The sequence below is a fragment of the Diabrotica virgifera genome, chromosome 9 (genome assembly GCF_917563875.1).
Source record: "Diabrotica virgifera virgifera chromosome 9, PGI_DIABVI_V3a".
Lineage (NCBI taxonomy): Eukaryota > Metazoa > Arthropoda > Insecta > Coleoptera > Chrysomelidae > Diabrotica > Diabrotica virgifera.
Window position 1 is genome coordinate 184,854,712 of NC_065451.1, and position 14,916 is coordinate 184,869,627.

Here is a 14,916-nt window from a genome sequence, read left to right on the forward strand (position 1 = left end):
CGGATTTTAAATCGCTTATAACTTTAAAACTATTAACTTCTGAGAAAAATGTCAAGAAACTTATTTTATTTAGAATGTTCTAAAGAATCTAGCAAACATATTTTTCGGAGGAAAATAGGAGATTTTTGAAATAGAGCTCACTGCACTGGCAAAAAAATCGGATAAACACGCATATTTACCAATTAAAAAACAACAGTATAAATTAAGGTTAGACGCGATCACTCTTCGGAATCTTGAAGCTGAATGTTTAATCTTCAATTTAAGTATCTGGCTACCTCAAAAATACTAGGTTAAATATGAGTTTTTAGCCTCCAAAATGCGTATTTTCGCATTTTTCAGATTTTAAATCGCCTAAAACTCGAAAACTATCAATTTTAAGAAAAATTTCAAGGTACCTTTCTTGTTTAAAATAACCCAAAAAATCTAAAAATATATGCTCCAGATCAAAAAAACGTGATCTTTTGTATTTGTTTAAAAAAATTGTTTAAACAATTTCTGCCCAAAAATTCCGCCCGGCACCCTTCAGATTTGTTTAAAGGGGACATTTTTGAATAGGAATCCACAAAGAAACCGAATCAGAAATTTTTTCAGACGGGAGCGGTCTCACCACAACAGTATACATTAAGGTTAGACGCGATCACTCTTCAGAATCTTAAAGCTGAATGTTTAATCTTCAATTTAAGTATCTGGCTACCTCAAAAATACTAGGTTAAATATGAGTTTTTAAGCCTCGAAAATGCGTATTTTCGCATTTTTCAGATTTTAAATCGCCTAAAACTCGAAAACTATCATTTTTAAGAAAAATTTCAAGGTACCTTTCTTGTTTAAAATAACCCAAAAAATCTAAAAATATATGCTCCAGATCAAAAAAACGTGATCTTTTGTATTTGTTTAAAAAAATTGTTTAAACAATTTCTGCCCAAAAATTCCGCCCGGCACCCTTCAGATTTGTTTAAAGGGGACATTTTTGAATAGGAATCCACAAAGAAACCGAATCAGAAATTTTTTCAGACGGGAGCGGTCTCACCACATGGACTAATAGCATATATTATTATAATAAAAACTATCGATATTACGAGTGAAAATAGTCAAAAATAGCAAAATTCAAATCAAAAATTAAGTTGGAGAAAATCTAATCTCAAAGTTCAAAATCGATATACGTTAAAAAAATGCAGTTTCTCGGATTCGCATGAAGCAATTTTCTTCATTCTTTTTTTGTTCCCAAGTAACTCAAGTAGAGCCATCTAACTTACGCATTACTAAATGTCAAAGTTGCTTTTGTTTTGTTATAATAGATTAATTTATTTATAAGAAAAGAAAACTACATATTTTTTCCAGTTGTAGACTTTTTTTAGATAAACTTACTACCAAGGGTACCTTTTAACGTTAAAAATATAAATATTCATATATGAAAGCTGTATAATTATTTAAACAATCTTGATCTAAACCAAATGAAAAATTTTTGTTATAAAATAAATTAATTTATTAAAACAAAACAAAAGCAACTTTGACCTTTAATAATGCGTTAGTTAAATGGCTCTACTCGAGTTACTTGAGAACAAAAAAGAATGAAGAACATTGCTCCATAGGAAGCCGAGAAAATGCATTTTGTTAACGTATACTAATTTAGAACTGTGAGATTCCATTTTCTCCAACCTAATTTTTTATTGAAATTTTGCTATTTTTGGCAATTTTCACTCATAATATCGGTAGTTTTTATTATAATAACATATGTTATGAGTATTTTAAAGATATGAAAATTAATGTTCAGAAAGAGGAACGAAATAAAAAGGTGATGGTTAGAAAATTATCGACCTATTGTTTATATCTTTGCCGTAAATGCCGGTCAACTTTGACCAGTTGTATCTCAGGAACCACTAATCACAATTAAATGTTTTTCTTTTAAAATAAGAGTTCTGCCACTTTTTTCCAATACCGTTTTCATTATTTAATTTAATTTAATATATTTAATTTAATATTTCCCGAGATATTCTTTTTATAGAATTGTTTATAAGCCAAAAAATTGTTTATAATTTTAAAATATTCCTGAGGCCGCTTAAATAGTCCAATTTTAATTCTGTAAAGTACATTAGATAGATGTAGTGTCTTTTTATACAAAAATCATAGTTATTCTTATGCATCATAATTATTGTGGTTAAAACAGCTTTTATATTACCAAGTTATTTAATTATTGATAAACAATTACTTACCTAAAATTTTAGTTAAAAATTAAAGATTTTGTTGGAAATACCCGCATTTTCCGGGGAAAATTGTCGTCGAAGTAAATAGGGAAAAACACGTCTCTATGTAGAATTTAATTACGGTGAATTTTTATTTGAGTGTTTTTGGTGTAAAGTTAAAATCTTTGGACTTATAGAGCAAAAATTAAAAAAAAAACACGGTTTTCAGGCGCCATTTTGTTTATAAAAAAAGTAGCACACTACCTGCGGACATTGCTATATTATTAATATATAGAATCATAAGATTCGATTCCAGCAATAAAATTGCTGGTAAATAACTTTTCCTTGTATTTTGCTAATTAGGCCAGAGTAATAGGTATTACTAAATTTTGATTTAAAATACATTTATTTTGACGTTTGACGTCATTTTTTGACGTTTTTGAAACATTTTTGAACAAAAATTAGAACGTATAATGGGATGTCTCAATATTATTTCTAGAAACTGAAGTTTTACAAAATATACAAGGAAAATTTCTGGGTGGAATTTCCTTCCATCATAAATTAAGCATATAACGTTTTTTAAGATCGATATTCTGAAAAATGCAAATGAAATTAGCATCAATTGTAATATTTCTCAAGATCAATATCATTAAATGTGGAAGTGAAATTAGCATCACAGTCGCGTGTTGAGGCACAATTTTTTCATTGTACAACTTCTTTAAAAAAGCACACATTTCTTAATAAATTATTAAATCTCGATTTCTAAGGTCAATTTTAATGCTCATACTAAACATACAAGCAATTTTCTACTGATTTTTGGACTTTTATGACAGCAGGTCTATATAAATGGTTCATAAACGCAAACCTATATTGGATAGCATGTACAATATTAGTTTAATATCTTCTTCTTCTTTCTCATAATCCTTAGTACCCTTCAGGGCGTCGGATGTCGGGTTCCACCTCTTATCAATTTCTTCCATGCGCTTCTATTGGTGGCCAGGTTCTTCATATCTCTTTATACACATACGCATGTGTCTCTTTTCCCCTATATCCTGGATTTGGTCCATCCATGTCTTCCTCGGCCTTCCCTTTCTTCTTTTATTTCCCATTTTGGCTTCATGTACTTTCTTTGTTAGTCTCCTTTGCTCCATTCGCTCAAGTGGCCAAACCAGTTCAATTATTGTTTGTTTTCGATCTTCCTCATTATCGGTTCGACAATCAAATCATATATAATTTATATTAGGTACAACCAAACTGCCAACATTAAAATAGATGACCAGTTGACAGAGGCAATCTCCATAGATAGAGGAGTGAGGCAAGGATGCATTCTATCCCCGGTGTTATTTAATATATACCAGAATTAGAATTAGAATTAGAAATATGTTTTATTGTCACTGAAAATTGTACAATTTATGGACAGAGCTTACAAAAAGTCAGAAAATAACAATAACAATTATAATTTACTGAAATTATATAAATTGTCAATATTACAAAATAAAAGATAATGAAATAAAACACAAAACAATCTATTGCAACATTTAAATAAACTACAAATTGCCCAATAAAAACTTAGGGAATAATAAGCTCTGGGAGAACTTCAGGAAGGCGTATAAGACAATAAAATAGGATGATTAGACCAAAGAGGTCTAATTTAATTTAATTAGAGATTAGGTGTATTAGACCAAAAGAGATATCGATAACAGAACGCAGCAGGGCAAAAAAGCGGTAAACATTCTAAACTCTGCAATAGGGTCTAAAGATATAAGACAAAAACGAAATTGACAATCTATCGTACCTTGGTAGAGCCTATTATGACTTATGGGGCAGAAATTTGGCAGATCACGAAAAAAGATAAAAAGGATAGAAGTAGTAGTATATATAGAAATGGATTATCAAAGGAGAGCGTGTGGTATATCCAAAAAAGATCACATCAGGAATGAAGATGTTAGAAGGAGGACAAATACAGTATATTCCAGTGTAGATAGAATTGAAACGAGACAACTAGTGTGGTATGGTCACGTGAAACGAATGAATGAAGATAGATGGCCAAAGAAAGCTTTAAATTACATACCACAACAAAGACGAAGAAGGGGAAGACCTTCAGTTGCCCGGGAAGAAAATGTACGGCACATCATAAGAGATAGAGCCATCAAAGAAGACGAATGGATGTACAGAAAAAGATGGCGGTCGAAATGCGAGAAGCGGCAGAGGCTGTAGGAGCCTCGCTTATAGATAGAGAAATAGACCGAGATGGTTTGCAAAGAATAATGTCATGCTCGTCGGTTATAAATAGAGAACAGAGACTTGATCTCAGTATGAAAAAAAAACATAGTACAGGGTAGTCAGTAAGCGCGAAACATTAAATACACTGCTTTTGGTTAATCGACAACCAATTGAGATCGTAAACAGTTCCACATACCTTGGTATCAACATAAGCAGCCGATGGGACCACTCTACTGAAATAAAAAAGAACGTGTGTGTACTTTGTACGCACGTAAGAAGTTATACTTCTATTAAAATATGATTTCAACGAAATAAATATACTTAAAACAGTTTATTTGTATTTTATTTAATTATTAAACTAATTTTGATATTACCACTTTGAAAAATTTTTATTAAAACAATACCGAAAATTAAAGAAAAAATAAAAAGAATCCTCCGTGTCCAGCTTTGAACCCGGGACTTCCGCGATCTGTAGTCGAATGCTCTACCAATAACCCATCAGGGCTTTGTGTACACGACTTCTCGGACGTAATTACAAACCACGGTGACAAATAGATCAAGTAAAGTATAAAAATATAAAAATGTTTAATACTTAATATCTTACTCCCGAGGAAGACAAATCCAAAGACACAAAAAGTATAATAAATATATTTACTAAAAACAATAACATATTTTTATTAAACCTTATTTGCGCTGATACATACTTACATACATAACTTGAATGATTTAGCAACTAACAACATACTGTCTGTGTGCGCATGTGCCCAGGATAATAAATATTCACTCTCAATCGCATCTAAAGAAGTATAACTTCAAAAAACTTAAAGGAAAAGTAAAATGAGCGTTGTTAAAGATGGAAATCTTTTTTCAGAAGTCACGATTTACTACTTGTACCAAAATCTCTATCGTTAGATGCTATGTGTTTTCTACGACAATTTACGGAGAAGAGGCCTGGACACTTTCTGAAGATTCTTTAATCTTTTCGCTGCGGGTGACTCGAAAGACGTCGTTCACTTGAGGCTGATGATACGCTAATGCCGAAGCCTTCGACATGTGGTGTTACAAACGCGTCTTAAGAATTTCATAAGTGGATCGTGTGACTAATGTTGAGGTTTCACGTAGAATGGGTAATGCCGGATTAAGCAATAGGCAAAGTAGGCAAAGTAGGCAGTTGCCTACGGGCCTCGGCCCCAAAAAAATAATAATAATTAGATTTAAATAAAAATTATAAACCATATTATGTTGAAAAATTCAAATATCGCGCAATATCATAAAATTGATTGTGGACGTATAAAACTACATTACAATGCATACTTTTGTTCACATGGAAAGCCTATGTTATGAGAATAAGTCGCTAGCGAATGCCGTTTGGTAGAAGGAACAGTACTGCCTATCAGTATGCACGGTTTCTTAGAAAAGTAGTAAGAGCAAAAGAATCAAATAAGTCAGTGCCCCCTCGCTACCCTCTCCTTCATTACCCATGCCTTTCGCTACATGCCAGGCAAATACAATGGTCTCCAGGCTCATTTATCTAAGATTAGCAAACTTTTAATTTAAAAGCAATTTACATTTTTTGTGCCGCACACTCGCTTTAGTCGGAGTAAGTGATGCTAAAAGTTGCGTTGGACCCGTTGGAGCAATATCATATTTTGGATTTGTTCAGTCCATGTACAACGCTTAAATGCAAGGGCTGCTGCAACCAGACTGCAAGGGCTGTTGCAACCAGAGCTTTGTCTAAAGGTTACAACGCCTTCAAATCTGCTCTTCATACTCTTGCTGAAGACCCTAATCAGAAAGCTGAAACAGTTCGTGAGGCTAAGTGTTTGCTGAAAGAAATGTCAAAACAGAATCGTTCATAATGAATGCGTTTTGGGCAACAATTTTAGAACTCATCAACGCTGTCAGTAAATCATTACAGAGAGAAGAGATTCAACTTGAACTGCAGTTCGGCTTCTAAAATTACTTTTGGAGTTCTTAAAATCCCAAAGAGATAATTTTGCTTACTACGAGCAGAAGGTCTGCGACCTACAGTACTCTGAATATACAGACGAGAGTAAACAAACGCGAGGAAGAAAACTACATTTTGATGGTGCTAATTCCAATGAAGTTTTTCTACAGGGTGGAGAAAAGTTAAAGGTTGAAACGAATCTACCAATTTCGGATAAGCTAATTACATATTGAGCTGAGTCGTCAAGTTGACAGTGTACGAGTCAGTAACTCAGTATGTATTTGTTATTTTGTGTGTTTTTCCAAAACTGAGTGATACTCAAACAAAGGAGTGTGCTTAAAAACTACATGAAAACTATACTGATGATATTGAACCTGAAATTTAAGATAACTACTGCAGTTCAAATATTTTATAGTCCATCTTCAGGATTTGCAGCAAAAACAATTTATTCCTGTTTCATAGTCTCTTTGGGATATTTTTATGAGAACAAATTCGAATCGAAGTTTCGAAATTTGTCAGTAGCTTGTAAGATTTATCTTACGCTAATTATTACAAATGCAACAGGTGACCGGTCATTTTCAAAAATGAAAATTATTAAAAACTGTCACCGTTAGACAATGGCACAAAATAGACTAGAATTTCCTTCAATTATGGCTATTGACAATGATGTGCTCGAAAATTTGGAAGTAGAAGATATTTTAAGTAGTTTTGTTTCTATGAAACTCAGAAAAGTTGCTTTATAATAATATAAGGCTTTGAAAACTCAAACTATATTTAATCCAAAATTATTTATAATTACATAGTGATGTAATAAGTAATAGTATATTATTCAACGAGCATGTAATGATGGGTATTACTCACGATCATGAAGTTTGCAACACGAGCCGAAGGCGAGTGTCGTTATTCATCAGAGTGAGTAATAGCCATTACATGTGAGTAGAATACTATGCTTTTTCTACGACCTTCTTTTTTTTCGTTATTAGAAAAATTATTATACTTTTTTATTGCAAAATTTAATCAAAATTATATAAATAGTTTCTTGACTAGGTATTTCTTTTTTTATTTCTTTAAGCAACACGTTTTACAAAATGACACAAAAGTTTTAAGTTTAAATCTACAAAATGTCCACTAATATTAATATATCAAAGAGATAGAGGGGTTATCAGAGGGTTTTGGAGGAAAAAGATAAAAGTTCATAGAGGGGCCTCCTATGTTGGGTTGCCTAGGGGCCTCAAGATTCTTAACCCGGGATGAGAATGGACAAGGAATGCAACATTATTAACACAATCAAAGAGCGCAAATTAGAAATGTTATGAGCAATTGACAGAGGTATTGCTTGTTGAAACTCAATCTTCAGTTTTTGGAAAAAGGGAGAAAAAGAATATCTTGGCTTTAAAATCTGAGAAATTTGGGCAATACACGTCTACAATCGGACTATTCCGAATAGCTGCAAGCAAAGTTAAAATAGCCAAACTTATCGCCAGCATCCGGAAATGGATACGTGCCGTAATAAGAAGACGATGTCCTACAAGAAGAAGAAGAAAATAATTTTACTATGTTTTATTGAATTTATTTCACTTTCGATCTACTTGTATTCATTAAAATAATATAAAGACATCTTGGCAAGTTTGTATATTATGTCCGCAGTGTTACTATAGTACAGTTGAACCCCGATAAGTCGGCCCCCGATAACCCGGAAGTCGGGCTAACCCGGACCGATTTTTATCAGACAAACATTACAACAATAAAAATGTATGTCCTTTATGCTGGATTTTCCAATTTCTTTTCAACATCTTAAAATATTTTCTTTTATCTTTCCTTATAAACATATTGTTCGAATACTATAATATCTTATATTTTTCAGGCTAATTTTATTTATCATAATAAACTTTCTTCGTAAAAATTTGTCGCTTTAGCGAATTCCTATGTAGTTCATTCGTTTCAATTTTCAATGTCAAACACATTATACAATGAGAGGTAATGCGTATTTGTGTAATTTGATACATAATATACCTTAGTAAAAATGTGTTATCGAAACCAACAGGCATCTGTAGTATCCTTTATTTACTTGAAACTGTCTTAGCATTGTTTAGAAAAAACTATTAAAAAATTATTTTTCAAACAATGGTCTTAGTCTTCACTCTTATTAAATAACATAAGTTCGTTCTCGTTGCGAGACGGTATTGTGTGTAGTAAAGTGCATTGTTCGTTCCGTTCTGTAATCGTTCGTAAATATATTCAGATTTTGTGTTTGCGTGATTTTTTGTCTACGTAATGGCAATAAAACTTAAAATGTTGTTTTTGTTTCAAAATGATAACAAAAGACAGTTTGGACAATCGGTGCAAAGATACGAAAGCTAAAAATGAGACTCTCGACGACGCTTTGTATGTGTGGAACGCGAACGTGGTTTACAAGTGTCTGTGTGCCAATTATAACGGAGTTTATCTGTAAGCATACCATATTTTAATAATTTTTACCATTTTCTCCGGCTAACCCGAATTTTCGATAACCCGGATCGGCCGCGGTCCCGATTAATCCGAGTTAACGGGGTTTCACTGTAGTCACTTCCACCAATTGCACTTTTTATTTTACTGTATTTTGCAATTTATTGAATGAAATTTTACCTGAAAATCACTAAATTGCCTTCTTGCACAATCTAATACAATTATGGGAAAAGTATCCAGATTTTATTCTAAAAATTACGGATATTTCATCAACAATAATAGGTGGTAAATTTTTGGACAATATATCTGTCAGATATTTAATCTTGTACATTGTTACAAAAGAAGTAAATAAGCTATAAAATGTACATACATACCACAGATAACATTTCAAGGTGCTGTATTTCGAAGGAAAATGAAATTCATGTTTTCTAACAAACATCAGCTGTCTGTCACTTGGTATTAAAATCTCTATCATATCAGATGCTATGTATTTTCGACGTTAGAATAGTCCTAGAATTTTTTACAATCCACCATTTTAAAGTAAAGAAAATAGGCTTTCTTTTTTATTGGACCAGATGTATATCTCCTTAAAGTATACAGGGTGTCCCCGAAAATAGTGCGTTCCTTTAAGGTATGGATATATTACACAATTTAGAACAAAAAAGTCCTATAACATTTTTTTCCAAAGTTAACCGTTTCCAAGAAAAAAATTACATTACATTATATGGAATAAGTGAATTTTTATTTTCATAAATTTGAATTACATGGCAACATAGCCTAGAAGAACTTGCTGTGACTATGGAAATTTAACCTAATGCCCCTTGTTTATTTGTTTTGAGGTGTGATTTTTGGGGTTGTTGACATCGTAGGTACCTACCTGCAAAATAATGGATATGGGTTTGGTTGATATTTACATTATTTTACCTACCAGATGCAGCTGACCTACAAACCTATTTTTTTAATCTTTAGATTTTTGATTTGCACGTTGTTGCCAGACTTCAATCAGAGCCGGCTCTAGCCCATGTAACGCTCGTGTGCAGTCAATGCCCTGGCGCCCTTTGGTAGATGCACAGTCAAAATGGAATAGTCGAATAGGTACCTACCTAGTACTAGTACATGGGAGAGGGTGTTAGGTACGCTTATAATGTAAACAAAAATCCAGATGCAAATAGTGCAATATTAAAAAATAATGAAGTCGGAAGCCAATAGGTATTCACATCGTCAGAACAACCTACCCAAATCTGTTAAAAATATTTAATTAAAAATGAACTTTTTTATGTATGAGGTAAAGTTGAAAATTGGTTGAGGAAATTTGACAGGTTTGAGTAAACGAATAAATAGTACTTTTAGGAAGGAATTGGTTAGATGAATAAAAAAAGGACAACTTTGTGATTATTTAAAAAAATAATAATTTATTAACGAATTATTACAGGACACACATACTACAACATATGATTATACAAAAGATACTTTTTGTGCTTTTGCATTAGCAAAATCTTGAACAATATCACTTACTTAAATTTTTATTTCATGTTTAATACTTACTAGTGATAAATTTGTCAATCGACTTTGCGACAATGTTGTCCTTAGATAATTTTTAATTTAGAAAATGATCTTCCACTGTGCGCTAGTGTCACTTGCAATTTAAGGGCAGTAAATTCTAAGAGCAGTGAACAAATATGGGAACACTGAAAGAAATTTATTTGTATACAAGTAATTTAAAATATCCAAAGGTATAAATATAATAAAATAGAATCATCAATAAACATTGGTAATAATTCTATTTCATTAAAGAGCTCAAACCTATCTATGTCTGAAGAGCCAAACTGACACATTTTATTTTCGAAATTAGAACAATATGCTCTTTTTGTAACTCGAAATCCTTCCAGTTCCATTGTTTTATTTTTGAAGTAACGAAAAAGTGTCATTATTTTGCTTTAAGAGGAAAGGAAAATTTTGACTGCTGTCAAAATTTTTAATGTATTTTAAATGTAATCATTTTTTCGAATTCTGAGAAACTAATAAGTATTTTTGAAAAATTTAAACGCAGAATGAAAGATTACCTTATTACCGAGGGCCGAAAGTCCCTTAAAATGAATAAAAACTTTATTTTGAATGAGAGATTTGAAATTAAAAATCACACTAAATTTTCTCTTAGTTTTTCACCCCTGTAATTTATTAAAATAAACATTATAGAAGTTTTCAGTGACTTTCGGTCCTCAGTAAGAACGTAATCTTTCTTTCTACGTTTAAATTTTTCAAAAATATTCATTAGTTTTCTCAGGATTCGAAAAAAATGAATCCCCATTTAAATACCATTGCAGCTGAAAATACGTACCCATCCCCTTAAAAGTTGGAAACGTTCGTCAAACTTGGTAATTGCGGTATCTATAGGTAATAGTAAAAGTTTACTTTAAAATGTATTTTCACGTCAGTTACTGGTTCATGTTCCGCCTCATAATTAAAAAAAATTCTACGAGCACGAGGGTGGACAGGTGTGAAAAATTCTGCTATTGCCTCGATTTCTTCTGCCACAGTTTTTGCAGTATTAATGAACTGCTCAAAAACATACTCATCGCGTAATTCAGACAAACTTATTTTTGTATGATAAGTCATTTTTACGGCTTCTGACAATACAACATCTGACTTTTGCAGAGCCTTGCTAACTATATTTATCTTGCTTAAAATTTCAAACCAAATAAGCAAAGAGCAGATGAATTTAAATGACTTACTTTTTGCCAATATTGAATTTGCCATATTTCTTGACTCTGCATCTTTGGTGTTATCGGAACATACGCTAAACAAGGCATCATACACTTTTCCCAGATTAAAATGGAGAGCTGTTACTGCTTCAACCCTGCTCTCCTATCGAGTATCTGAGAATGGTTTTAGGCTTAAAGTTGTAAAGTTGATGAAAAAACATAAATTTCTTGTACAATTAAATAGAAATTGACAATTTCTAATGAAGATTTAGCAGCGTCATTCACTACCAGGTTTAGGCTGTGCGCTGCACAAGGTACATAAAATGCACGGAAGTTTAAGTCTAAAATTCGTCTTTGTAAACCTATATTCTTCCCCTTCATATTTGACCCATTATCGTAACCTTGACTACGCGTATCTTGTATATGTTAATTTCGTTTGAGATTAAATATTCTAACAAAAATTGAGTTAAGCCCTGACCAGTAGTATCTGTAATAGGAAAAAAGCCTAGAAAATGTTCTTTTATTTCAGCCTTATTGCTTTTTTTTCAGCCCGAGTCGGACGGGCGGAAATCTATAAATCGCGCTTAAGTGCTAATGTAATTTTTCATTAATGGTTTTAAACAAAGTTTCATATTTTATGTTGAAACAAAGTGAAGGATCCGTTCTTTGGCGCTCGGCGCCCCTAACATCCCGGCGCCCGTGTGCACCGCACACCCTGCACAATAGGTAAAGCCGTCCCTGACTTCAATTTACATATCAAAATGTATTTTCGTTTTTTGGTCAAACGGATCAATTTAGAAAGAAATGTTATAAGACTTTTTTGCTCTACATTGTGCCTTCTACCTATACCTTTAAGGAACGCATTATTTTCGGGGACACCCTGTATATCTAAATGTACAAGAAAAAAAGTTGTAATGAGTTTAAAAAATAATCGTAAAAAATATCAAAAATCGTTAAAAGTATAAAATTTTGAAAAACCATAACTTGCTTAAAAATAGTCGTACAACCTTAAACAATAGACCATTTTAAAGGTAATTGACTTCTCTTCCTATTAAATGTACCATTGCATATACCTAAAGCTGCGTAGACAAAAGTTACAGAACAATATTTGCGAAATAATAAGAAAAATGGCCCAAAAATGCTGTGAGTGGCGAACTTTGAAAAATCATATTTCGGAAACTATAAATCCTAAAGACTTCTACCAAACGTCATTTTAAAGAAGAAAGATGGAAGTTTTCTTTTCTGTGAAGCAATGCCTATGCCTAAGTAGGTATATCCCGGTGGGATAAAGTTATGGAGCAAAAATCAAAATTGCTTTCGTGTTTTTTTGCTTTTTTTTAATATATTTTTGCAAAAAAAATACTTTTGACTTTAAAAGGTGATATTTCGATAGTTAATTTAATTTGGAACAATTTTTCTGTAGATGTGTATGTACGAAAAATTCATAGAACTCACCCTATTGCAGTCGAGGCATAGGGATTAATTATTCACCCCTTTCTCAAAATCGCACCCCTTTAAATGGTGCACTCCGCGATTTTTTTATATTTAGAGGTCCGTTGACCATATAAAACAATAAAACCCCTTGAAAATTATAGTTATTTTCGAAAGTACATAATTAATAGCCTATAATATAAAAATATAAAGACATTTTGGCAAGTTTGTATATTACGACCGCAGTGTTAGTAGTCACTTCCAACCATTGCACTTTTCGTTTTCTTTTATTTTGCCATTTATTGAATGAAATTTTACCTGCAAATCACTAAATTGCGTTCTTAATATAATGATAGCCAAAGTATTCAGACTTTATTCTAAAATTTAGGGATATTTCATCAAAAAAAATTGGTGGTAAATGTGTCGTAGGTCGTGGACAATTTATCTGACAGATTCTGATATTTTTATCTTGCACATTGTTACAAAAGAAGTAAATAAGCTATAAAATGAGTACATACCACAGATAACATTTCAAGGTGCTGTATTTCGAAGGAAAATGAAATTCATGTTTTCTAACAAACATTTAGCTGTGTTTGTCACAGCCCCAAGTGATCTCCCACAGATTCAGCTAGACGGAGACGTGAGAGATGCTGGGAAATATCGATTGAAAAACACGGGCGTCATCACAAACATCAAAGAACTTTACTTTCTGTTGGTTATTGTATCATACTGTCATCACATTGATATGAATCCACCGTTATTTTTTCCCGTGCTTATCACGCGACAGTCGAAGAACTACTGATCCGCGACGCGCGACGTCACGTTCTTGCTGGCTGGTCTACTTTGCTGTTGGGTCGGCGGTCGGCGAGCCGGCATCCCCTTCTTGGCGTTTTCTTTTTTATCCTTGTCTGGTGGTGGTGGATGAACGAAGCCGATGGAAGTGGCTACTGCTGCGTACTCGACTCTTTCACTGGGATGGTTTACTACTTGTGATTTGCGTATTAACGCTCTCGTGTCGAATAATTTATTAAATTTTTGTTTTTATTTATGTGGTACATTTCGAGAAATAATCTTTTTTATAATTGTGTTCTATCTCAAGATATTGATATCTGATAAATCAAATGTGTGGCCTGTTGTGTTAGAATGGTGTATGGTGTGCTACTGGACAAGAATTTTTCTGTTTTGCAGTCACTTTTGTGCTACCACAGTATAAAGAGAGACAGTAGAACCACTCTCCAAAAAATTGGAAGTAAAATCTTAGTCGCGCATGGCGACCGCGCAATGTTCCTAGTCGCTTTTACCCCACTCTCGCATTGCTAGTCGCATAGAAACGTACGGGTTTTAACAGGGAAAACCCGCATCCACCACTGGTGAATTACCAATTGCGTACTGCCGGTATTACTTCTTGAGATCAAAGTGCCGACATGGAAGTGGTTTTACTGTCCCTCTTTATACTGTGGTGCTACGTTAGGGGAACGTGGGGAGCCTTGAGACAATTTTTATGTGGACCTTATTTTATTTGTAATTTTGACTAATACCTTCTTAAAAAAACTGTAACTCTAATGCAATTTTGGCTTTTATTTAGTGAAGACCTAATTTAATTATAGCAAGCCGTTTATCAGTGATAATTTAAAATGGAAATGTAGGTACTTTGTCTCAAGCCTCCCTCTGTAAGGGAGCCTTAGACATGTGATGGGAGGGTTGAGACAAAAATAAACACAAATTATTTATGAAATAAAGAACAGCTACCCACACTATATTTATAAAATAATCACTTCTGAAAACTACAAAACATTTTCATAATTACTAAAATTAAAATCAAACGTAAAATTCATCATATCCGTTCCACTAAGTTAACCAGGTTGCGGAAGTTTAATTACATCCTCGGAGCTTACTATTCCAATATCCTCCACATCGGGATAACCAAAGTAGCTTGATTTTTTTCTCAGGAAACTGACTTCATGCTCATCACCCTCAGTTTTCAAAA

The 14,916-nt window shown here is 32.8% G+C and overlaps 2 protein-coding genes across 4 annotated transcripts in view; one reads left to right on the forward strand and one right to left on the reverse strand.

Moving 5' to 3' along the window:
• Positions 1 to 13,768, reverse strand: part of LOC126891835 (beta-1,3-galactosyltransferase 5-like) — a 90,178-nt gene extending 76,410 nt beyond the window's left edge. The window contains exon 1 of one of the 3 annotated variants that reach the window (XM_050661149.1): positions 13,448 to 13,768. The gene's annotated coding sequence lies outside the window, so the exon portion shown is untranslated. Of the gene's footprint in view, positions 1 to 8,976; positions 8,996 to 9,170; positions 9,236 to 13,447 lie in introns of those variants that run through there. The other 2 variants (XM_050661151.1, XM_050661153.1) reach the window with 2 other exon arrangements.
• The window catches only part of LOC126891838 (MIP18 family protein galla-2), a 30,939-nt gene continuing 24,722 nt past the window's right edge, over positions 8,700 to 14,916 (forward strand). The window contains exon 1 of the mRNA XM_050661160.1: positions 8,700 to 8,799. Coding sequence (XP_050517117.1) covers positions 8,715 to 8,799 — 85 coding nt within the window. The 5' untranslated portion in view covers positions 8,700 to 8,714. The remainder of the gene's footprint in view (positions 8,800 to 14,916) is intronic.